Source organism: Aulonocara stuartgranti (assembly GCF_965226115.1).
Source record: "Aulonocara stuartgranti genome assembly, chromosome: 4".
NCBI lineage: Eukaryota > Metazoa > Chordata > Actinopteri > Cichliformes > Cichlidae > Aulonocara > Aulonocara stuartgranti.
In genome coordinates this window covers 7,199,488-7,226,031 of record NC_138942.1, presented here as the reverse complement: position 1 = coordinate 7,226,031, position 26,544 = coordinate 7,199,488, and the positions used below count along the sequence as shown (strand labels likewise).

Sequence of the window (26,544 nt, the reverse complement as noted above, 5' to 3'; positions counted from 1 at the left end):
TCTCTAAATTGTGCTTGTGGTTTTGAAGCCTTTTCTGGATGATTATCTGGATACCTGGCTGTATTGTATTTGGAAGTATTGTATTTATAGTACTTTTTTTTAACTTTGATACTTAGTAGTTGGCAGGATCTGTATCTACACAATGCACCCACATTGTTCACTGATGTAGCCTGCTAACCCGACATTCTAATGTTAACTGATAAATTCACCCTTTCATTTAAATGTGGTCACTTCTGACTACACATTATTGAGGTACTGATACACATTTTTACTTTTTTAATAGTTACTATAGTTTCCAACTGCAAACCAACACAATTATTTGACTGACGACTTTTACTATTCTTTTCCTTGCTCGTCTGGCATTATTATAACTAAAATTAGAGGTCACACGTGCTGTACGTACAAACACCGGCATAGAAATCAGCATAAACGCCTGCCCACATTTAAAAAGTTCTATTGTGTTATGTGGATGTTTACTCAATCAAGCCCTAATGAAAGTGAATGTCATAATTAGTGTCACAGAGAAGAAATTATAAAGCATCAAACATAACCATGTGCTCTGTGATACACCCTTTACCCTGACGGAGACAAAGTCCTGATGCAGAAACATCAAGCTCTACTCAAGCTTCTGCTTTGGCAGACTCGGAGGAAAAAGTACTTGAATACACCGAATGAGGTTGTGTGAAGTCCACAGCCTCCTATATAACACCGACTCTCTCAAGAGTGATGGTAATATCAAGCAATGTTTTTTCAAATAAAAGGTTCTCAGGTACTGAGACTGCTCACCCATCAATCTCTTAAAGTCAGATTTTCTAAAATTGTTTAAATAGAGCTCATTGAATTTTGCCAGAGATTACTGAACTCTTTTTCCCACAATGAAAAAACTTCTCTTTTCAGAGCTAAAAATCGTGGGAGTTAAAAAAAAAAACTGTCAGAATGGAAAAGAAAGCAGAAGTTAACATAGTCAGACCTTTTTTCTGACCAAGGCAGCGCTGTGGCAGGCCCGCAGATCACAGAGCAGGAGGCAGATATTCCCCACGGTGCACTAATAGCTGGCGGGACCACACAGTCACGTAATTGCAAGAGGAAATTCAATATGGCTTCACAGTGGTCTCTTATTCTTATTCAAATGAGACGTTATTGGATACATGAGAGCAAGGCCTCATGCATTCGAATGATTGATTTCTTTGTCTAAGCCTATAACCTTTGTCCAGCTTCTCCACTCTTTTTCTCATGAACATTTTAATCTAAAATGTGAAATTACTATAATGCATTTCCTTCTGATAAATTTCATAATTTTCATAATGCTAGCATTAACAGCTAGTTATACATTACCTGACAAAAACTACGAACATGCTGCTTTAAGAAGCAGCTACATGAGAAACTGAAGACCATTTCTGCCTGGATTTATAGTTTTAAGCCATCTACATTTCCTCAAAAGCAAAGATAAGCAAGTTGTTCACAGACAGCAGATGCAACTGTCTCCTATTAAAATATATTTTCAAGGCTACTTCAGGACTTGAGTGACGCAGTTATATGGGTAAAGAAACCCAATCAAACTCTGCTGTGTGAAATCTCCTGTGGTGGGTATAGCAAATTGGCAGTTGGACTTTAAACTTGAATTCATTTGCATTCAATGATCCAAGCTGAGTAAGTGAGTGTGTTGGAATTATGAAAGCCTCACTGTTCCAAAAATGAAGCCAATTACAGAAGAGAGAGTAAAAGAGCTGTCTGGAATATGCACCTAAGCCTTGTGCACTCCATGATCGTACCATGTAACTTGTGCTTTCGAGTGCATGCTAACAAAATATGGGCTAGTTGCACCGAGGGCTCTCGTGGTGTGGGAGTGCTGCAGCTTGGTGCTGATTGCCTCAAAGTTTTATTGGACTGTTTTGTCTATTCCTTGCTTGCCAGAAATAATTTATGATGAGATGAGAAAAGGTGGGGGCTGAGCAGGGAGAAAGCTGTAGGATGAGAGCAAGTATTGCTGATGAACTCCCACTGGCCAGCAGTTGAGGTTGATAAAGGTCATCATTACTCATTGTGCTTCTGAATCTAGTTAATATTCAGTGTATCTATGTACTCGCTCAGTGTTTATGCGCTTTTGTTTACCATAAAAATATATTAGATTTGAATTAACATGGCTATCAGTGGCTTTGGTTAACAGTTTCAGGTGTGCCATGATGTCTTAATTACTAGTCTTTCCTCCCCCCCCCAGTAACAGTGGAAATGTCTTGCATTGCAAAGGTCTTTGAGTCTTTAAACTGCAGTGGGACAGCGGAAAACCAAGCCAGACATGATGTGCATCAAAGTCACAATTCTTATTGTGTTTGTTCTGTTTCTCAGTTCCTTTCAAGAGGAACTTTTAGCCACATTCCCACTTCCTACATTTTTTGTTTTCCCACTGGTCCGCGTTCAACGGGGCACATCCAAAACTCATAACTTTTTTTGCTACGGTTCACAGGTTGAACAGCACATAGACAGTGGTGAGCTATAGGTTTTTCTGTGGCATTTTTGCTTGCCGTTCAGTGGGGATGTCAGAAGCGTTAAACTATTAGCAGAAAGATGCTCATAAATCCCTGGCGTATAAAAAAGGCGGCGCACATAATGAATGAGCTGCCATAGGTGCAACCTTGGGTAACATACCAGGGCACCACCATTTCTCTTTTTTTTTTTTAAAAAGAAAAAAAAAAAGAACATGCTTCTGTGTGTCTTGATTTCCCTGCAGCCCTCCACTGACCTGTTTCCCATTTACTCATTTTCTAAGCATCTATTCAGGTCTATGTTTACCTTCTCGGGGCTACACCGTTGCTGTCCTTCATGCTATTTATTCTTGCAACCTAGCCTCCGTCATTGTTATCATTTCTTCTGTATGTAGTTCCATCATAGTGAGCTCCAAACACCAACCTTTTTTATGCATTTTAAAAAAGAAGACACATTGAAAAGGTGACAGATGATTTTTTTTTTCCTAATTAAAAATGGGCTTCTCACCACCACAAGCATTAGATTGTTGTTGTTGCATAGACTATGTTTAGTCAGATGTTGTATAATTGTCCTTCTTTTCTCTTGTCAATGTGTTTACATGCATTTATGCATAAACTCAGAGAAGGCCTTTGCTACTGTATGCGAAAAGATAATTACCAAGTGTCTGTCCTCATCTTCCTTACTGATGCATTCACTCTCTCAGGTACAACGTGGGGACTTAACGTTCATTGTATAGTTACATTAGCTATGGAGTAGACTTTTTAACAGTGCTGCCAGGTTGATTAGCTGCTGTAGTTTTATATTCCTTAAAGTTTGGTATTTAGGTGTTGTGCGTGCCTATTAGTGTTTCAATGAACTTGCTACACATAAGCTCCACCTCTAGCCTAAACTGAACTCTAACACTGCAGTCCCTGTCTTGCTAGCACACCCTAACATGACAATCATATATAGGAAACGGGGTGAGAAAACACCTTATGATCTAGCGGGCTTGAAAGGCTATTGCTTTTCAGGATATTTAATCTAGATAAAATCACAAAAAAATCAATACTGCCTGGCTTGTGTGTCAATTTGGTAAGATATCAGACAGATGTATTTGCAGAAGCATTTTCATAGGAAGTCGTTGGATGAGCCTACACTTAATAAAACTGGCAAAGTTAATATAAATCTTGACTCTGAAAAAGTGAGCCAGGCCTGTCAGAACTTTTTACATGGTCGTGTCTTTTAGCTCAATGCAGGAAATATGACGCATTATCTTTCTGACCATCCAGGCATTAAATTGAACTCTTACACTGCAGTCCCTGTCTGCTCTGATGGTGGTTACAGACTTGATGAGCCCTTCACGCACAAGGGGAAATATTAAGATGACTCCTCTTGATTAATTTAAAAACTTCATAAGTGACACATACACTTACAATATAATAGACAGAAACTTTTGACGCCTTAGTGGAAGAGCAGCATTGTCTCTGCAGAGCCTATGTTCTCTTACAAGCAGGATGCGCAGTGTGACGGTGGCAATCAGTTGTTGTCCATGTGTTTTACCACATTACTCTTAACCTGAGCTGTTTCCCATTTAAAATTCTCTCCAGTGTTGCTTACTTTTAAATCAGGTTTAGCATTAAAGCTCTGTGTCAACAGAAAAAATAATCCTAATCCTTTGCTGAGGCAAAAATTATATGTAAACCAGCATAGGCTACATGTGTATCATCTTGAATCCCAAGTGTGTGTATCCAAACAGACTTACCAAGGGCAGGCTCAGCACAGTCCTTGTACTGCTCAGGTGTGCAGTACGAAGCATCTCCTAGGAGCAGTTTAAATAAGACACATTAGAAGAGGTGTTGACCCAGTGGTGTTTAAACATTAAGTTCTTGAAACCCTTGCACCATAAACACATAGATAAATGAATCAATCTGCAAGGCACAGCACCTTTTCCCCTGCCAGACACATAATCCCAGGGCTTTTTAAATGCCAACACCTGATCCAGCATTGACTTATCATATCATTATGAGGCCTCTCAATGGAGTTAAATCTCATAAAACCGTGCTGAAAACTCTTGCTGATGAATTCGTGCTCAATACCACATCACCTCTACTTTGATGTTTTTCTGCCCAGTCCTGTCAGAACAGCAGGGGAGCTTACCAGGCATGTGCACCATCCTGCAGTTGCAATTCTCCACTATGTAGCGTGTTTCACAGTCGATCCTGCAGGCAGTTACACTGTAGACCTGGAAAAAGCCAGACTCCAGAGCTTTCGACTCACACTCGCCCCATGGGGGAGGCAGGTAGGTCAGCTAAAGGTAGGAAATAAAGTGGAGGTTGGTTAAGGATGGATGTCTTTGGAGGCCTGTGGTATTACATAGTAATAATACATATAATGATGTAGGCCAAGACCTAAGAAAGAAAAGGACCTACACCTATTTATAGATTTTTATTGACATTTCTATTGTGCCTGTATGCATCATCAGTTTGAAAATATTCAAGATTTTTATGCTATTTTTTTTTGAAAGACACTTTTCAAAACCTGCAGATACTCAACAACCATCCACAACGCGGTCTGATAGTGACAGCAGCTCTACAAAACACCTTCCTCGGCTGCTGAAATCTAGCCAAGTCGGAAAAGCAGAAGAGCCTCGCAACAAACCAGGCGGTGCAGAAAACAATTCAACAGATAGAGTCTGTCTGGGAAAAAACCCCCACATCACCCAGACATGGGAGCACAACAACTCCAAATGTTCTCCTCCTGCTCCTGCAGCTCTGAGGACTGGGACAACAGATGAGAAACGAGGGACACCGGGCTGAGCAGCGTGGAGGCCCATCTGCTCCACAACAGAGGCAGTGAGGTCCAGCCGTGCACTGTATCCATCACTCACCACCCTCTGCTCCTTAGTTCCCTTCATTGTCATCACAGCGCATCCCAAGAGAAGCAACGTGCTCTGCCAAAAGACCACTTTTTTTTTTTTTTGGGATGAGACAAAATGCTACTGCCTGCCAGGTGAAATTTGGCCACAGTCTGCTTGTTAGCGGTGACAGAATTTAAAAACTCTGCCTTGCTATCAGGTAATGTTGTATCTCGGCTTCCAGACAGACCTAATTCTGTATTTCTTGGAGATACAATCATTTTACCAGCAATTAGAACAATAAATTCAAACACAATCCAAACAACAATCTACCATGTTGAATGTTTCATAGCCCAGAAGCCTCTAGCCATTTCTGGGCAGGTAAGAATGTCTCCTGCAATAATTAAACATGTCCTGCATGATGGCTGGAGGAAGCGTGAGCAATGACTACAAACACCCAGGCATTATTAATTTGTTAGAGATTTACAAAAGGTGCCCCTCATCCTTAACCTTTAAAACCACCTTCACACCTCAGCTAATCTTCACTTCTGGCCTAATTAGAGTCAGCTGAGGCTGATTCAAAATCTGATTATTTCTAGTACCGGTAATCACATAATCTAAGGTGCTCAATATCACTTTTCACTGCGTTGAGACCTGCTGACCTGATTATGTTTCATCTAATAAGAGCTGAGGCCTGCGCCCCAGTCAAAGTGTTATTAATCAATGTTCCATTCCCCTTGTTATACCCCAGCAATGCAATTAGGCTTTACAACTTAGTCAGCAAAGAAAAAAAAAGTTTACAACAGGGTGGGCTACAATAAATTAGTGCCGGTTGAGTGAGCTGAAAAGCAAATTTGAGAGTTGTGGCTTAAGCCTGACCTCAACAAATCAGAAGCAAGTTCCAAAATTTGCACTTATCCATGTTATTTTTCTTAATTCTAATGCTACCACGGCAAACTGCAGCATAATGACTTTGAGCAATGGAATAATAGTATAATGAAATATTTTTTTTATCCTTGGGGAGAATGACTCTGACAATGAAGGGGACGCCATGCCCTTTTAGCTTCAGCTAAAAGCCCACAGTAGGGCGATTTCTGCATCCGGGGAGCTTAAACTCGAAATTGCCCTGCTCCATATGAGGGCTCATTCATCCCTCACCATAGGCTATGTATTTTGTGCCTCAACACACTTGATTAAAGCTGCTTTGATCTCCGCCTAATATTATTAACCAAAAATGAGTTCATTTATAGTCTTTGTCAGTCATTTTAACATGAAAACTGATTGGTATCCATTACAAATATTCACTAATCACCAAGCTTCTTAACATACTCCACAAGGCCTCATTCCAAATCATTGTCCCAAATTACCCTACACAATCATCATTATCCTGATTGTTTTGGGACATATTTTAAAATGCCCTCCAGGTTTACGGAGAAAAAGCTTGAAAAGACAGGTGGGAACTGCTCAAAGTGGTAGGTTTTTCCTCTCAGACTCCTGATACAAAGTGGAGTTCTGCATTAATTAGCTGGAGTGGTGTTTCCCACCGTGCAGGCTTGTGGAGAGGGACAGTGTTTTCGCAGCAGGCAGGCAGGAAGAGCAGGGGCTGTCTTCACCCTGCCAGTCACAGAACTGGGCTGACAGATGAGCTGAGACAGAAGCCCTGGAGGCTCATTGCCCAAGAGGCTGAACCATCCCTGGATAGATCTCCTCCTCTCCTTTCTGCCTCTCACTGAAGTCTCTCTTTGTTGCACCGCAATGAGCTGTGATTTAAAGAGGCAAGGTTTCAACTACATTTTGTTCACGATAAGTTCCTAACATTCACGCTGGAATACCTTACTGACTTATCTTTACTTTGGCCTCATTTTCCAATGTGCTGGGCATTGCTAACATAATTTTGCTGGATTGGAAAATATAACAACAAAACAGAAAACAGCACTACAAGTCCTGTCTCCGATATATTTAGACCATTGTTTTTTTTTTACTTTTCTGCATTACCATCGTGGCATATTTCACACACCTTATTTAGTTGTTATCAGATCCATAAATATTGCTGGCAGGTGCCCTCCTCTGCCTTCAGTAAGGTTGAGTATACTGTCATTGTCCAGTCTACTCAGTGATAAGACAGCAAGACATATTGTATAGATATGACATCTAGAGGCTGTGTGCACATGCACATATAATGTATCTTTGTAAAATGTGCGTTAAATATGTTCTTTTCCAATCTTAAGTATTTTTGGTGCCTAAATGATATCAAGTTCAACAGATGAGCCCCGAGCTTGTACGGCACAGAGAAGTCAAGTGCTTTAAACATCCTCTTCTCTTCTAGCCACTCTTCGTGTTTCTGTGTGTGTGTGTCAGCATGTGTGGAATCACACTGCTGATAGTTATTTCCTTTCCCGTGATGTGATAACCACCTAGACGGGAGAGGAGGTAACATACTGACAGCATGCAAGGGATTGATAACAACCATCCAATTTCCTCATAAGATTTGAAACTGGAAACATCCCAGACAGTGATGATACAAACCAAAAAATACACAAAAAGTAGAACAACATGTTTACGACCAGCTTCTTCAATGATGAATGCCGACGCTTCACTGACTGATGAGCTGAACACGTTTTACGCTCGCTTCGACGCCGCAGCAATTAAAACAACAAACGGCTGCGCGCGCTCGGAGTGCACCAGTGGAGACAATGCATTCATCATCACAGAGCATGCCGTGAGGAACACTTTCAGGGGGGTGAACACCAGGAAGGCAGCAGGAGCAGATGCAATCCCTGGCCGTTTCCTGAGAGCCTGCGCTGACCAGCTAGCATTGGTGTTCACGGAGATCTTCAACCTCCCCCTGGCCCAAGCTGTGGTTCCCACGTGCTTCAAACAGTCCATTATTGTTCCTGTTCCAAAGAAACAACAGCCTGCTTGCCACAATGACTACCGTCCAGTAGCACTGACTTCAATTGTGATGAAGTGTTTTGAAAGACTGATGAGAGATCACATCACTTCTTCACTTCCTGCCACCATCGACTCACTTCAGTTTGCTTACCGGACTAATTGTTCCACAGACGATGCCATATCTCACCTGCTCCACACATCCCTGAGTCACCTGGACACTGGCAGAGGGAATTATGTTAGGATGCTGTTCGTGGACTACAGTTCAGCATTCAACACAATAATTCCCTCTAAGCTTTTCACCAAGTTGACGGATCTAGGACTCAGCTTATCACTGTGTCAGTGGATCCTCAACTTCCTCACAGACAGACTCCAATCAGTGAGGGTAGGAAAACAAGTCTCCCCCTCCATCTCACTCACCACTCACCACTGGCACGCCAGTGGAGAGAGTGGACAGTTTCTGATACCTGGGTGTCCACATCACTCAGGACCTGTCATGGTCCTGTCACATTAACACCCTGGTTAAGAAAGCCCGTCAGCGTCTCTTCTTCCTCAGAAGACTTAGAGACTTCCATCTGCCACTGAAGGTGCTCAAGAACTTTTACTCCTGCACCATCGAGAGCGTCCTGACGGGAAACATCTGCACCTGGTTTGGGAACAGCACCAAGCAGGACAGACGAGATCTGCAAAGAGTGGTGCGCTCGGCCAAACGCATCATTCAATCAGAGCTCCCTGACCTGCTGTCCATCTACACCAAGCGGTGCAAGACCAAAGCTAGGAAGATTATGATGGACCTCTCCCATCCCAACAATCGAGTCTTCTCACTGTTGAGGTCTGGGAAGCGCTTCCGCTCCCTTAAGGCCAAAACAGAGAGAATGAGGAGGAGCTTCTTCCCCCAGGCTATTCAGGCCCTGAACCAGGTGTAGGACTGGACTCTCCCACACACATCACATCACTATAAGACTGGACTCTCACACACATCACATCACCACACGCACTCTGGTTCTTCTTCATGCACACTTCCTATAATTTATAATCTCTTTCTGCTATTTGCACATTTTTTTACTGTAAATTTCTAAGTTAAATCTGTAAATTTTGTAATAACCTGTAAATTGTAAATACTGTAAAACCACTGTCATTTAATGGTCGGGCATTGCATTGCACAGCTACAGGCATTTCACCTCATGTCATACTGTGTATGGTTGTGTGTGTGACAAATAAAATTTGAATTTGAACCTACTGCGTCAAAAAGAGATATCAAAGGTTCCTGTCTATGAGGCACTATGTGATAAGTTGGGGGTGAGAACTGGCTGCTAATAGAGAAGCAGCAGATAAACTTGGAACAAAAAGTTAGGTTAAGTTTAGGTTATGTTTAGTCGATTATTTCTTTGTTGTAACAATGCTGCTTGGCAGTAAATCCAACACTGATTTCCAGAAATGTTCCTGAGCCCTTACAGGGATTTCCATGACAGAAGCATTTCTGTTTTTACTGTAGAGCTGCTTGAGGCCCCAAAGATAACAATACGGATTATTTAGCAGATCCCTCACACAGAGATTTCTCCGGATTCACAGAATATTGTGATGATTAGATAATGAGATGTTTCACAATTTTTCACTGAAGAACATTATTCTGAAACTATTCTCTGATTTATAAACAATGTTTTGTTGCAAACAGCTCTGTTCATCTTTACTTCTGAGAAATTCTGCCTTTCGAAGATGTTCTTTTTATATCAGCCTCTTACCAATTAACCTAATGGGTTAGAAAATGTTCCTCCAGCTGTTTCCTTTTCCACTTGCCTTTCCAGTCATTTGTTGTCCTGACTTTTTCGTGATGTGTTGTTGCCATCAAACTCAATATATTTAGCATAAAATAGTGCAATGTGTTAATTTAAATAATTGATATGTTTTCTCTTTTGTTTGTGAAGAGAACATGGGTTTGTGACATTCCTAAATCACTGCATTATAACTGTATTTAGATTTTGAATCAGTCTTCTTGAAATTAGGATTGTAGGTCTGAATTTTACCAGCTATTTAAGCACTAAGGGAACCAATTATGACTTTCAGCAGCTACTTTGAATAAAAGATTCAAATTTAAGTGTAACTTGATCTGGTTAACCATCATTTTGATTCAGTTTTGTGGATATTTAAAGCCAATTTCCTCTGGCTTCCTTTGTTGGCTTGATTTTCTGGTCCAGTGGGGTTTTTTTGTTCATTATATGGTTTATCTAGTATCCAATGGCCTTGATTGGCCAAAATAAAATCTGTTTTTGTGTGTGCTGTAAACCTTAAACTTTAAATGCACTAACTGACAGCAGCAGTTTTCAAAAGATATTTCATTTCTCATGCCAGATGCACAGGCCATTCTAAAAATGAGATGGCAATGAATTTATCTTGACAGAAATCTGCCTTCTCAAAAAAGGGCAATCTAGTCAACTCCTGCTATTGAGCCAGACAATATATTTCTAAAAGCCTCACTGTGAGAGAGGAAAGGAGAAGGAGGTAGGCAGAAAGAAAAAGAAATAAGACATAGAGCCACAAAAGGTAAAGGTGAAAGACAGAACTAATAATCTCAGTAAACTGACAAGGCTCACAGGAGCTAAAGTAGAAATATATTCACTCTGGCAGTGTAGAAACACCTTTTGTGGAGTTTTATCAACTCAGGTCTCAAGAAAACAGAAAAAAGCCCAACTTTATGAAGAAGAGAATGGTGACGCTGAAAATGCTATTTACATCATATACAACTGCTGTGCCTGTGAGTCTTGCAGCCTTTAAAACTGGCCATGTGTGATGTGAGAAAGCTTCAGTGTGATTGAATAAGGCTGAGACTGAATGAAGATCCTCTCTTCCAGAAAGGTCAAAGCCAGTAAATGGAGGGAAGTTCATCATTTGTCTGCCAACAATCATCAAGAGACCACAGAGGCCAATTGAAAGTTCAGACTACGGGGACCCACATGGGCTTCCACACCAATCCACTCACACGCCTGCAGAAAATCTCACAGTCCTGTTATGGCAGGTTTTTTATCACATACTTTTTTGTCCCATTTATCACTGTGAGATATGCTTTATATGTGAAAAAGGAGTGAAAAACTGCACAAAGACGAGAGAAGATTTTAACTAACCATTAACTGTAGTTAGAGAGTGAGAGACACCTACCCTCTGCTCCTGTGTTGCTACAAACGTCTGGAAGCCAGGCGCCACACCGAAGCCCAGTTCGTGAATGAATGGAGGCTCTGCCTGGCTGTGGATTTGTACCCGCACACCTGCCTCAAAGGCTGTATCTTCTGGAAGAAAAGAAACGGCGAGATCTGTTAGTTAATGTAATCTCTTAATAAACAGAAATTTGCTCTGAATGTCGCTGGCTTTCTGAGTGGTTCAGGTAAGTTGTTTGAAAGCTGTTTGAACTCAAAAGCAAAATTAATGTTGGAAACAATCGTTCAGTGACGCATTTCAGGGATTTTGAGTCAAAGCCATAGACGTAGGATTGCCTTTATTATAATAAACACGCTTGAGAGGTGCTATGTGATTTGTTGTGACATCATAGAGACAGTAAAACAGGTTCAGTGCTGACTCCGTAGCTGAAAGGACTATTATCCTTTTATTCAGAGCACTTGTATGCACTCACACACACACACTCACAGAAGCAAGCACCAAATATTTATGGTCAAAGAGAGAGCGATTTTTGCAGAAATCGATAATGTTCTCTCTCCGTGTCCTCACATTCAGCCGCCTGCTCCTGGACATTCAATCACGGCATTCCCCTGCCAGCTGATCAGCCTGACACCTCGGGGTGCTCGGCAGCCAAGATACTGGAGTCGTTCGCAAATCGACATACTGCTCACACAGATGCACAACGGCATCAGCCCTCACTGATCCACTCATCAATCAAACATCTGCAGTGACTGATATGACGATGGCGTGGATGCAGTCACGTTTAGCAACAGATGAAGGGCTCAAACGTGCTTTTTTTCCTGCTCTGTGTTTGAGAGCATCAGTTGTGTGTAAAAGGGTATGAAAGAAACATTGGCTGTATGAGAGAGATAATCAGTCCACGTTTCTGAGAGAGTAAGTACAGGGAGGTGTGTGCATGTAAAACAAGATGAGAGATGCTGACACTGTATTCATGTGTGGGGGAGGAATTGTTGTTGTTCTTCATCCTGCGCACTGTTGAATCTTTCACGTCTTTTGAATAGATCATCTCTTTTGTGATGACAGCCTTATCTGTAGCTAACAAATTTAATGTCTCATCAAAATTTCCACTGGACTAGGGTGATTTACATGCAACTGCAGCACAACATCTGTGCATGTTGTAAATACCATATGGTCAAAAGTATGTGGGGACATGAGCACAGAGGACGCTGCTGAGATTTGCTTGCATTAGAATACAAAAACATTGACATGGTTTGCAGCTGGTCTCGCTTGCAGTTGCTGTTTCAAGGGTTCTGACCTGAACGATTAAAAGTATAGCGTCAATCAAAAGGTGTATATGGAGTTTTGGGGATTTTTTCCCCCCCTCTGATGCTTGAGCCAAATTTGGCATATCATTGAACACGAATTCAGTTTCACGATGGTTTCATCTGCTCAAGGTGGGAAACTGCAGGGCTTAATTTTAATCTTCGGTTTGGCATGTTGACAGCTTGACAGCCTAGTGTGATCTAATAGGAAACACAAACATGTGTAATGTGAAAACTCGAAGCCTCCCCTGCACATATACTGAGATTGGACTATTCAGTGATGCGAGAAATCTCGTCTGTCTAGTTACATTTTTTTTAATGAGCATCTCTATCATAGATTCACAATTTTTCAGCTAGTTGATATTACTTTACATAATTTTAACTATTTTTTCACCCCACTGCTTAAGAACATGTCACAGAACAATAATTATTCAGTGTAGCATATTTGTCTTTATATGGTTATTTATAGTGGGACTTGTTAAAAGAGAAACACAATACCCAAATATGTCTTTTTTTATACTATTACTGTTATAATGCTGTAACAAATGCCCCATTAGCACTGTAAGACTGCACATAATTAGCCACTGTTGTCCAAAGACGATTAAAAACCATTAAAGAGCCCTTCTGTTGTACTGGATGACATAATCCTTCATTAAAATGAGCACTTAACAGTGTAAACAAAGAATTTCATCCCTGAGCTACTGACACTAACTATGCTGGCTGTTTTATTTAATAAAGGAGTATGTCACCCTGTGAGACTGTGTGCTGTCTAATGTCTTTTAATCGTATATATATGACAAAACTGTATTTATATGAGTAGCAAATAAACAAAGGCTGTCAGCATAAACAATAACTGCAGCATATATTCTCTGCTGGTTTTTATTTTGCCAAGGGACATTTAACAAGTTTTTACATTGTATTTCTGCAAGCAGTAGCTCAATAATATATATTTTTTTCCAGGTTCCCCTAATTTTGCATAAAATGGGTAAATTTTTATATTCATGAAATATTTCAAAATTAAATATTTCAAAATATTTCAATTGTTTGTTTTACTTCATTTTTCTTTTTGTGGGCTACAGAAATGAGGAAAATAAAGTTTCCATAGGGTTCTATACAGTGCCGTGAAAAACTAAATATAATGTTACTCCTCCCACAGCAATTAAGGGGATAAGTGACAGTCAGGTGCTGCTAATGAAATGTACTTGATTAACTGATCAACAGCAAGTGTGAGCACCTCTACAAAAAGTGATCAACTCAGTGTTTTTTCTTTTGTGCCTGGAAAGACAAAATTGGCCAGCAGGCTAGGTTGTCCACGAAATCAATACGTCGCTGTGAGTGCCGTAGGGTTTCCATCTTGTTCAACGATGGACTCGCACATTAGACACCGTTGTTTAAGATCATTCAATTTGCTTGATCCGAGTCTTCTTGGGCGTGTCATGCTTGATTCTCCAGTGGGCGGGCCGCTGCTGCAGCAGACGGCGATATGGCAGGCGATAGTTGCTTGCATGCGGCAGATGTGGCCAAACCATTGTAGTCGTCACTTCTGGACCAGCTCTTCCATCGAGGGCTTTTGGTGACATTGACTACATATTGCACTGTCGCTGAGACAGTCATTAAGGGACACTTGGAGAATCTGACACCAACAACGCGTTTGGAAGACCTCGAGCTTGTTGAGGTCATGCTTGAGGATGACCCAGGTCTCGGATCTATGGAGAAGAATGAGCAATACCAGTGTGCGTGACAGGCGGATTTTGGTGATGAGGCCTCTTCTTCCAGAGGCGCCATCGGAGGGAGGCGAATGCTGCTGCTGCTTGACCAATTCTTGAGGGTAACTCAGTGTTACCTCAATGCAACACACAGCTGAATGTACCTCAAAGAACTTAGGCGACATTGTAAATAAATTGGGCCAAAATTCCTACAAAATAATGTGAGACACATAAAGTCATAGTGAAAGTCATTATTTCTGTCCTCTTTACAGGACTGCATAGCTCACATCATGTTTCCTAAGATTCATTAAAAAGTTTTTATTTTCGTCCAGTGTTTGGAAATATGTTCAGTTATACGTTCGAAGACTGAGTAGGGCTCCTTTGTTAAAAATCATTCCATGCAGTGGAATGGAGGAGATCAGCTTACTCATCTCCCTCTTAACAGTAGTTCAGGTCAGGTGAGTTGGCTGGCCAATAAAGCACAGTTATAATGTGGTCAGTATAGTAGTGGTAGTTTTGGTACTTGGGGCAGGGGATAAGTCTTGCTGGAAAATCTGCACCTCTCAAAAGCTTGTCAGCAGATGGAAGCATGAAGAGCCACAGTTAGAGGGCCAAGTTGATTTTGGACTGGATAAAATCTAGTGGACCAACCACTGCCAACATCAGGAAATGGCATGGCACCGAAAAGCATCACAAACTGTGGAAACTTCACACTGGACTTCAATTACCCCTGATTCAGGGCCTCTCCACTCTTCCTCCAGACTCTAGGATATTGATTGACAGACGAGCTCTACAGAGGGTTGTGCGGTCAGCTGAGCGCACCATCCGCTCCGAGCTCCCTGACCTGCACTCAATCTACAGCAGGCGGTGCCGGACCAAGGCCAGGAAGATCGTGAAGGACCTCAGCCATCCCAACAACAGACTGTTCTCTCTGTTGAGGTCAGGAAAGCGATTCCGCTCCCTGAAGACCAACACAGAGAGACTGAGGAGGAGCTTCTTCCCGCAGGCGATACGGTCTCTCAATCACACCACCACACAGTACTGACCCACACATACAGTTCTTACACACACACTGGACTTTCTGGACTTTGGTTTTGCACAACACTGGTCACTATATTCTTCATTTCCGGTTAATACTTGTACAGCTGCTGTTATTGTGTATATATTTATTTATATTTAGATTTCTTCATACATTCTTATATAGTTCTATATTGTGTATTTTGTTGTACAGTTATTTTATTTTCAACTTTAATTTATATATTTTATCTTATTCTTCCCAGTTAAATTTACCCTTCATTCTAATTTGTGTTGTACAGTTATTTCATTTTTAACCTTAATTTATATTTTATTCCTTCCTAGTTAAATTTACCCTTTTTAATTTTTCATATTTATTTCCTTTCTTATTCATAGCCTTTTCCTTTTTTGTTTTCTTTAGGTCACGAGCAGTTGTCCAAGCATTTCACTACATATCGTACTGTGTATGACTGTGTACGTGACAAATAAAATTTGAATTTGAATTTGATTGCTAAATGAAGTTTACTTTCATCTGAAAAGAGGACAGTGGACCACTGAGCAACAGTCCGGCTCTTTTTCTTCTTAGTTTTGATGTCATCTCTGGTTCAGGAGTCCCTTGATATTAAGAATGCGACAGATGTAGCCCCTTTCCTGAAGACGCTGGTATGTGATGGCTCTTGATTCACTGACACCAGCTGCAGTCCACAGCATGTTAAGCTCTCCCAAGTTCTTGAACTGACTTTTAAATATTTTCATTTTTCTCTTCCAGTCAAGTTTTCATTCTCTGTGAACAGCCACCCTTTTCAGCAATGACCTTCTGTGGCTCATCCTCTTGATGGAGGGTGTTGTCCTCTCGAAAACTGTCAAGTCAGCCTCAATCTTCCTCAAGAATGAGGCTGTCTCTCCATATCAGAGTTATAAAACAGTCTACTTGATGATGATTTTTCTGCTTTTCTGAAGAGCAGAAACTGCAGCATGTCACCCTATTTTACCCAAATCTGCAAATTTCCAGGCAGACAAGACCCGATCATTCACTGAGATCAGTAGCAGACTTTCGCATTTGACAGCTAATAAATATGAGAAAACGACCTGGCTCTCTGTGAATGATGGTCATGTTCGGGTTGATCTTTTTACACGGGAGTGTGTCTGCTCCTCTCTTAGTAGCCCATCGCAGCAGCTGCACCATCAGGCGAAGCTAACAAACTGTGTGCATAATTTCTTCCGAGATTCCCTTCAAATCAAAAGTCTCTACAGGATGTCACAGACAGCAGTTCTAGTACTCACCAGGTAGCTCGCCTTTCCAGAGTATTCACATATCAACTATCAATTTTATTTTATTCCAACAGGGGATTAAAATGTTATTGTAGCAGAAGCAGACACATATATATCTCAGAATCAAGCCATGGCAGTATTTTTATTAGCAATTAACCACGATTTTTCAGTTAACGTGTTGGTCTATAAAATGTGGAAAGAGCTAATCATCATACTTGTGCTGATTTGTGTTTTCCTGACAAAAAAAAAAAAGACTAACTTCCCACATTGCCTACAAAAAGCAGCATATTCACGCAAATGACAAGCTGGAAAAAGCTTGACTTTACATTAGCTTTTATTCACACCCAGTTGTCTTGCATTACATAGCTAATAGAAACAAATCCAGCAGTGAAGAGCAACTGCATGAAGGTAATAAATGATGATAAAGAACACCAAATAAGCTAACTGTCCTGCAAATGAATGTTGCTTAGTTGTAAGACACTAGAATCAGACTGTTCGAGACCTTTATCTCTCATAACAAGACATCAATTTACACAGAATAAGATGCAGCACATGAAACAATGATCTCTTGCTGTGATTGAAAATGTGTTATTAGTAGTACATATGTGCGCGCATGTGTGAGCATAAGAGATCAGAGCAAATGGGAATGGCTGTGCTTGTTTGTGCTCCCATCAGTTCATCTTCCCTTATCAAAAGATGATCAAGGGGATCGTGAATAATGATGTTTGCTACATATGACCATAGCTTTAGCAGAATCACAGATCTGCAGTTACCATCTATTTCATCACTGCAGTCACACTCATTTGACTTATATTGCCCTCTGTGCAGTCAGAGGGCTGGACTAACTTAGGATGCTATCAAAAGCTACAGTCATAACCTGAATCCTGCTTGCTTTGTTTGACTGTTTAAATGCAGGTGGTGTTCTGATTTCACCTCCATTCCCCTTCAGGTTTCAGCTCACTATGGGCAAACAGAGAAGTAAGCAAAAGAAGACGATCGACTGATCTGTGCATGCAAGACTGTGGGTGCATGAATAGTGTGTAAAAGATATGATGAAAAAGTTCTACCACGGCCTATCACCTTCCTCTCTCTATTTCACCTTTCTACAGGATTTGTCACATTAAGGACTGGGCATGTCAGGCTTTATAAAAGGTCTGTATTATGGGTGTAATGTAGGAGAGCAAAAATGACTTGGCAGCTGGCAAGCGGAAGAAAAATTTCAAAAGAAAGTGAATATAAGAAGCCTTCACTCATAAACTCTGTATAATCGTGTGAATGTCTTGGGGCGACCGTGGCTCAGGGGACTGGGAAGCTCATCTGTAACCAGAAGGTTGCCGGTTCCATCCCCCTGCTCTCTCTGTCCTGGTCGTTGTGTCCTTGGGCAAGACACTTTACCCTACTGCCTACTGGTGTTGACCAGAGGGGCCGATGGCGCGATATGGCTGCCTCGCTTCTGTCAGTCTGCCTCAGGGCAGTTGTGGCTGCAACTGTAGCTTGCCTCCACCAGTGTGTGAATGTGAGAGTGAATGAATAGTGGAATTGTACAGCGCTTTGGGTGCCTAGAAAAGCGCTATATAAATGCAATCCATTATTATTATTATTATTATTATTATTATTAATGCTCATGTATTACACTTAGCGACTGACTACAGTTTATATTTGATGTGCTTGTTTCTTTTTATTATCATCTTGACTTTTTGCATTCCTCTTGGTCCAATAAAAAATGTATGATCGTCAGATGAAAACAAATAAGCTCTATTTCTTCCTCTCTTTCCTTCTAATCAAGCATCACTTCAACATTTAAATGTGTCCTTTTATTTCAGTAAATACATACTTACTGAGACAGATGGTAATCCGAACATGATAAAGTAGTGTGCAAACAGTGCGGATGTTAACCTAGTCGTGCACATGCTTGTGTTGGGGCTCATTTACTCATTACTATATTGAGCTGTTTCTAGAATTACAATCAGATTCTTACAATGTGTGAACCTGACACTTTTATCTTTACCAAAGTGCATAATTTAGCAATTTAGAATCATTCTGAATTGCTGATAGGCCTGCTTGCAATCAGAAATACTGCCAAGACCCCATTTCTCTTTATAGGGAAACAAAATTACCTCAAGGTGCAACATGGAGAAAGCCACCAGAGACTATGGCTCAGTGGAAAAAGAAGGAAAAAATCACCTTAAAGCTGACCTGTAAAAAAATAAATTAAAAAAAGAAGCTACTTTCGGTTACTCTCTTGTCACAAGGGGTGGTCACAGTGGGTAGCTCCGCATGTTTGATTTGCCTTTCCTGACACAACCCAGAAGAGAATTTGTATCTCTAAATGGAAATGAACCAGCAACCTTTTGCTTGCCAAACAAATGTGTAAACCACTACAATAAGGTTTTATCTTTAAAATAAATAAATAAGGGCAGCACGGTGGCACGGTGGTTAGCACTGTTGCCGCACAGCAAGAAGGTCCTGAGTTCAATTCCTCCATCAGGCCGGGGTCTTTCTGTGTGGAGTTTGCATGTTCTCCCCGTGTTTGCGTGGGTTCCTTCCGGGTACTCCGGCTTCCTCCCACCGTCCAAAGACATGCAGCTTGTGGGGATAGGTTAATCGGATAATCCAAATTGCCACTAGGTGTGAATGTGCGAGTCAATGAGAGTGCGAATGGTTGTCTGTCCCTGTGTGTTGGCCCTGCGACAGACTGGCGACCTGTCCAGGGTGTACCCTGCCTCTCGCCCTATGACAGCTGGGATAGGCTCCAGCGCCCCCCGCGACCCTGAAAAGGATAAGCGGAAGCGAATGGATGGATGGATGGATAAATAAATAAGGAAGCTAGTGGAGCACAAATGTCGGATGGACATTGAGGGCTATCATGAGGGGCTATGCGCTGCTGCTCTCTGGCAAGTAGCTCCATGCCCTCCTGGGTTTTATATGCACCTTAAAACACACATACATCAAGGAGTTGATGTATGTGTGTGGGAGGAGGAGTTGGCCGTCCGATTGGGGTCTGGAATGTGGAGCCTCCCTGCTGCTGCGGAGTCGGGGCGGTCTGCTTCTCTCCACCCCAGGGAAAAGGGTAACACTACCTGGGTCTGGATGCAGTTTCCCCCTCCAGGGGCAAGGGTACCTAGACCTGGGGTATAGAGTACGCTTGGGGAGTGTGATTGTGTGTACAGTGTCTATTTATGTCTGTCTCCACGTTGGGTGAGCGCTGAGTAATTGCATATGAGAGCATGAGGGTGGGAATGGATGTACTGTGTCTATATGTCAGGTCGGGTATCAGACGCCACCTCTCTAGGGACATCTCAGGCCCTCCAAGGTATGGAGGCCTATCCCCCCCCCGCCGGTGGCAGATGCCCTCAGACATTGGTGCATTGGTGGTTCTTTGTGTCTGGGGATGGGCATCCGGGTACACACTGGCTCACTCCTTGGTGGCTGCTTGTCGGGGCCTGGAGCCTGGGGCTCGCTCGGGCCACTTCGGGGGTGGGGTGCCCTTGGCCTGAGGCTCGGTCACTCTGGCACAGCTGGCTGCCAGCGGAGCTCACGGGCACGTCACTGCAACCCCCCCGGCTTCTGCTCCACGGCTGCTGAGTGAGCCCTCATCTGGGGCTCTCCTCAGTTCTTTCTGGGATAGTGGCGCGGCTGCCCCTCTGTTGGTCTTCCTTGGTCTCTTGTGTTCTGAGGGCCTCTGGATGTCTGGAGTCTTGATCTCCTCCATACCTGCTCCATGCCCTGGAGGACGGGGCTGTGGCTTTGTTTTTGATTGTTTTCTCTTTCTTCTTTCTCAACAGGTGATCGATGTGATTGATATATGTATTTTGTTTGTTTGTTTTGTTGTTTTTTTCTTTTGCCCTTTATTACCGTTCCTCTTCCCTGCTGTTTTTATTTCCCTCTTTCTTTCTTCTCTTTCTTTTCCCCAGTTGAGCTGCAGCTCACAGCACAAAAAATGCCTTGTTGACCTCTGGAATCAAGAGGACTTAAAGCACAGACTTGTGAGCACATGTCCAGCATTTAGCGTCAGGAATAACTGTGACTAACCACAGCCCCAGAAAGATGATGCTGACTTCTATAGCATATATTCATGCGCTGTGCAGTTTCATATATAAAAATTCAACTTGTGTTGAACTAAAATCAATTTCTTAAATGCACTCACATTTTTCACCTTCCGAAATTCCCACCATGAGGTCCATTTAGCAACTTTTCTGGACTGTTTGATCATACCATATGATCTTTAACAGCTCACAAGTTTTCCAGCCTTCATGGAAAAGTTCACATAATAAGAGGTATGCGCTCGGAGTTTTCTTAGATCTAAAGAAGGCGTTTGATACTGTTAATCATGAAATTCTATTAAAAAAACTGGAAAAGTACGGGTTTAGGGGAGTGGTTTTGGAATGGTTAAAAAGCTATGTAGGGAATAGGCAACAATATGTACAAATAAATGAATATAAATCTAATTTGATGGATATAGCTTGTGGAGTACCTCAAGGTTCAGTACTGGGTCCAAAAATGTTTATTATGTACTTAAATGATATCTGCAGAGTATCGGAGATTTTAAAGTTTGTAATATTTGCAAATGACACAAATATACTGTGTGCAGGTGGGGAATTGCCACAGGTTTTGGAAATGATCACACAGGAATTAACGATATTAAAGAAGTGGTTTGATATAAATAAATTATCATTGAATCTAGATAAAACCAAATTTATGTTGTTTGGAAACCAAAAGAAAAACATCGAAGTAGAAATATGTGTTGACAATGTATATTTAGAAAGAGTAAATGAAATAAAATTTCTTGGGGTGATCATTGACCACAAGCTCTGTTGGAAGCCACACATTACTTATGTTCGGGGGAAATTGGCACGGGGCATTGCCGTCCTGGGAAAAGCAAAGCATATGTTGGATCAGAAAGCACTGCACATTTTATACTGTGCTTTACTACTGCCATATATGAGCTACTGTGTAGAGGTCTGGGGAAACACATACAAAAGTAACACACAAACAATAACTATAATACAGAAAAGGGCCATTAGATTAATAAATAATGTAGGGTACAGGGACCATACAAATGCACTCTTTGTCAAAATGCAAGCTATTAAATTCCAAGACTTGGTGAAGCTTAAAACAGCGCAAATAATGTATAAAGTCAGAAATAAATTGCTTCCCAAAGAAATCTGTAAATTGTTCATAGAAAGAGAAGGTGGGTATAACTTAAGAGGGAAATGGAATTTAAAAATACAAAGTGCTAGAACAACTTTAAGAACTATGTCAATCTCAATTTCAGGAGTTAAATTATGGAACAGTCTAACAGAAGAAATAAAAGACAGTCAAAACATAAAACAGTTTAAAGTAAAATATAAAAACCTAATTTTAAATAAGTATAAGAATGAAGAAAACGGGGTTAACCCAGGATGGTAATGTTGCTGGTAATGGTGTTGCGGTTCTTTTTTGGTTGTTTTTTTGTTTTGTTTTGGTTTGTTGTTTTTCCATAACTTGTGAATCTGCAAATATACACATTCTGTATTTTTCATATGAAAGAAACTATACTGTTGTGGGGCTTGCTAATTTCTTGTTTTTGATTTATGTATGTTATGTTTTGTTTTACTTCATATGTTTATATGTTTCATATGTTGTTTGTTTAATTTAAGACAAAAAAAAAAAATTAAATGAATGAGAGGTAAAACTTGAGGGGGTAGGGACAAATAAGTAAATACTTCAGCCTACTCCTTTTCAAACAAATAATGGAATGATATTTTGTAATGATTGTGAAGGCACATGTTTGAAATGTTTGAAATAAAAATGAACTGAACTGAACTGAACTAAACTGAACATCTCTACATTTTTTGAATACTCAATCTATGTTTATGTTCATTCAGTACTCGGCTTCTCTGTTCAACATAAATGAATTCAACCGGATTCTGTATTCAGTCTTATGTCTGGCATTTTTTTGTAAAAAGCTACAGCAACATCAATTCAATTCATATTCAGATAGAAACATTGTAGACAAATCTGAGCAACAGACAAATCATACAGAGCTAAAATGCTGGCTTTGCAAAATCTTGACATGAAGAGTAATAATAGTTTCCAAGCAGACTGAATGAAACAGCAAAAAGCAGCAAATGAGCAAAGCATTCAGATGTGCCACCTATGCTACTGTAGCTAAGATGTGAAGAAAGATTTTTTTGACCCACAATCCTGTAAAAATACCCAACTAAACATAATATTTGGATGGCAGATTAATTAAAAATTAAACTGATCCCTTGTGTTTTTTCCCCTCATCAATTTAAGACACAATACAGTTCAATCAAAGATGCAGTCTAAATATCCAAGAAAAAAAACCCCACACACAAAAGATTGCACATGAGAACATCACACTGACATCACAAAAGGAAAAGATACAAAAAGTAAAGATAAAAGGATCAAGGACTTTCCAATTCCACTTGCACTTGGCTTAACCTGCTGCTGAAATAAAAAAAACCTGCTCCCTTTCTCAGTGTTTTCACCATCGCTTTCATTTCCTAACGGCAGACAGAAAATGTACAGACAAGGCACGATTTTAACGGCGGACTCTGAGGCTTGTTTGGGTTGCACTTTCCTGTTTGCCACATATGATGGAAGCTAAAATCTGATAAGATGAATGGCAAACAGAGGGAAAATAGACAACAGAAGAAGACAGAAACTCCTGACTCTGTGATTCTTTGCAAATCTCTTACAATCTGCATCCCTTCAACCAGAGCACAATACAACTGGCTGTTTAGAACAGCCTATTTTTTTTACACAAGGGCTGACTTTATCTTAAAAGCAATCCTCTGTGATGATGATGAAAACACAAATATATCTGATATAAGAAAGGACTGGACTTCAGTGTCATCACAGTTTGCGGCTTTGCCTGTAATGTGTCTGAGGAGCTTTTCATTATTCTACAAACACTGTTGTGCTATTGAATGGACAGGGTGCTGAGTGCATAAAGACTGCTTGCTGACTTTAAATGGAAAAACGGATGAACTCTAGGTATTATGAAATTTTCAGAGGTTTAATGTAGTACTAGAGCGCTCTTAAAACAGCCAAAGCAAAAATATTTACTTAATAATCCAGTTCCTTCCCTCCTTACATTGACAAATTTGCTCACTGATGTACAGGTACTGTATGCATGCCAAACAAGCCTAAATAGCATACTCTGTATGAGATTTGCCAATTAGACGGGTAAAATGTTTATCAGATGACCCAGTAGAAGATGATGTCCTGGCACTCAGATTTGCTCTGACTGGGCTGTGCTTCAGTTTCTGGCTTGCTTAAAAGAACGTCCTGCACATGTTTTCTTTCTAAAAGCAGTTTGTCCTTATGCATGTGTTCTTATAAGCCCCCATCCAGTATAAAATAAAAACATAAAAAAGCTTGGCTGAAAACTCCCACCATATAACAGTTTTCTGTGGAAACTCTTTCGAGCAGCAGTTAAGCTGCAGGTAAAATAAGTACTGATGACGTCATCAGCTTTCTAAATATATTTCTTAAGATTCTATTGACATGAAATTCTCACCAGACGTTGGTAACAGCCCACCCAGTCCACACATGCAACAAAATCAAGCCATAAATTATTTGTAATAAGAAGAAATGACACAGGGAAAAAGCTTTGAGCACGCTTACTGAAATGTATTTAACACCTTGTACACAAGCATTTGTTGCAATGACAGCTTCAAGACAGGTCCTATATGTTAAAACTAATGGCATGCATTGTCCAGGTCTGATTTTAGCCCATTCTTCCATACAAGCAGTCTTTAAATCCCGAAGGTTCTGTGGGCTCCTTCTATGAACTGTGAGCTTCAGTTCTTTCCAAAGACTTTCAATTAGATTCAGTTCAGGCCAATCTTGCAGACTTATTTTCTTGCTCTGAAACCAATTCACGGTTTCCTTGGCTGTGTGTTTGGGATCATTGTCTTGCTGAATCACCCACCCTGATTTAATCTTCATCATCCTGGTAGATGGTAGAAGATTCCTTCAAATATATAAAGTGTGCCAGGGCCATGTGATAAACATCCCCACACCATAATGTTTTCACCTCTAACCTTCACTGTTGGTATGGTGTTTTTGGGGGGGAAATATGGTGCCTTTTTACCTCCAAACATGGACTTGTATTATGGCATCCAACGAGCTCGTGTTTGGTCTGGTCCTGGGACCAGACTATATTTCCCAGTATTTCACAGGTCTTTCTAATTGTTGTTCAGCAAACATGCAACATCCCTTTTCTTCAAATGCACTCAGCCATTGCGACTCAGTGCATTTAGTCATCTGATCTTTTCACTCCTCTGCCTGAAATCTTGCGATTGGCCCACCGTTAACGGCTGGTTCATGGCGAAATGATCTTCTTTCCACTTCCTGATTATGGCTCCAGCAGTGCTCATTGGAACCTTCAATAGAAATGCTTGCTGTAACCAATGCCATCAGCGTGTTTTGCAGCAATAAGGTTGCAAAAGTCTTGAGTGAGCTTGGTTTTATCCATCCTGATGTGTTTCTTGTGTGACACCTTGGTAATGAGACACCTTTTTATATGCCATCAGGTGGGACTAAACCAGCTGGTATTAATTTGCACTAAGTGTAAGCATTGATAGATTTCACACCAGCTAAAATCTATCACTGATAGATTTTAGCTGGTGTCATGAGCTTCCATGCCTTCCTGCACCTCCCTTCTTCATATGTTCAATACTTTTTCCCTGTGTTACAAAACTGAATTTATCCACATTTATGGTTTGATATTTTCTTTCCATGTGTGGATTGGATGGGTTGTTACCAACATCTGGTGAGAATTTCATGTCAACTGCATATTAAGAAATATATTTACTTTGAAAACCAGTGATCCATACTTACTTTACCTGCTGAATATAAGAGGAAAGAACAAAAAATGCTTGATCATGAACCACAATGGTGTCCTAATTACTCTAATTAATTTCCTGGTGAGAATTTAACTATTTAAAATCTGGCTGAGGACTCATTTTGCAGGCAGCAGTATGGATAGGAAAAACAGACAGATCCTGTCCATTTATGATTTCCTTCACTGAGCAGTTTGGTCAGTAACATGGCGAGAAGAAAGCTGCGTTTCCAGGCAACAGGCCATCTGTTTTCTCCCACCTCTCAAAGTTATATCTGTCTTGTTCATTTTTCAAAGAATGAAACACATTTCTTGCGATGTTTGTCCGTCATGATAAAGTGAGGACTATCATGGTTGCCCTGCAGCATCCTGGATACTGTAGTGTGCTAATAGAACCCCAGAGACCCAACTGCTGCACTTCTGGATGATGGACAGTAGAGGAAGCCATGGGAGGAAAGAAGGTGGGTTGTCTGGATGGAGAAAAAGATAACTGGTGGGAGGAGATGTGGAATTAGGGCCTGTGCAGCATGTTGCCATCATGTCTGGACAGCACAGAGACCTGGCTCAGTTGAGGAAGCAGCATGCTCCATGCTGAGGCTGACTCAGTGCATCCAGGCTAATTAAACCACAAGGGGATAAACAAGGGCACTGAAAACTGGAGCCTGCTGGGAGAAGGAGTTCCACATGCTGTCAGGGTGGTGGCAGAAGTACAGCATGTTCAAACTGAATTAAAACCTAAAGGAGGTTTGGGTGGAATCCTACAAAACCCAGTGTAAATAGAACGAGATAAGGAGTAAGAGGACGTGGAGTTTCTGATGATAGTTTTTTAATATCCAAAACTAATGCCCATCTGCAGAGCTGTGCATTGCTTGGCTAGCTGCTGTGAACTCCCCTGTCTACCCTTCCACTTGTTTTAGCCGTGAGCTGGTCATTCAATGTGCTACAATATGGCACTGCTTACAAAACAAGCCTCCCTTAAACAGTCACCCTGCATCAAAAATAAGATATTTACATGTATCTCACTAAATAGGATAATTTAAA

General features: G+C 41.0%; 1 protein-coding gene across 4 annotated transcripts in view; it reads right to left on the bottom strand.

Moving 5' to 3' along the window:
- The window catches only part of asic2 (acid-sensing (proton-gated) ion channel 2), a 427,006-nt gene that overhangs the window by 9,788 nt on the left and 390,674 nt on the right, over positions 1-26,544 (bottom strand). For all 4 annotated transcript variants that reach the window (XM_082529060.1, XM_082529062.1, XM_082529061.1 and 1 more), the window contains 3 exons: positions 11,360-11,487; positions 4,621-4,771; positions 4,226-4,282 (listed from right to left, as the gene is read on the bottom strand). In XM_082529060.1, coding sequence (XP_082385186.1) covers positions 4,226-4,282; positions 4,621-4,771; positions 11,360-11,487 — 336 coding nt within the window. The remainder of the gene's footprint in view (positions 1-4,225; positions 4,283-4,620; positions 4,772-11,359; positions 11,488-26,544) is intronic.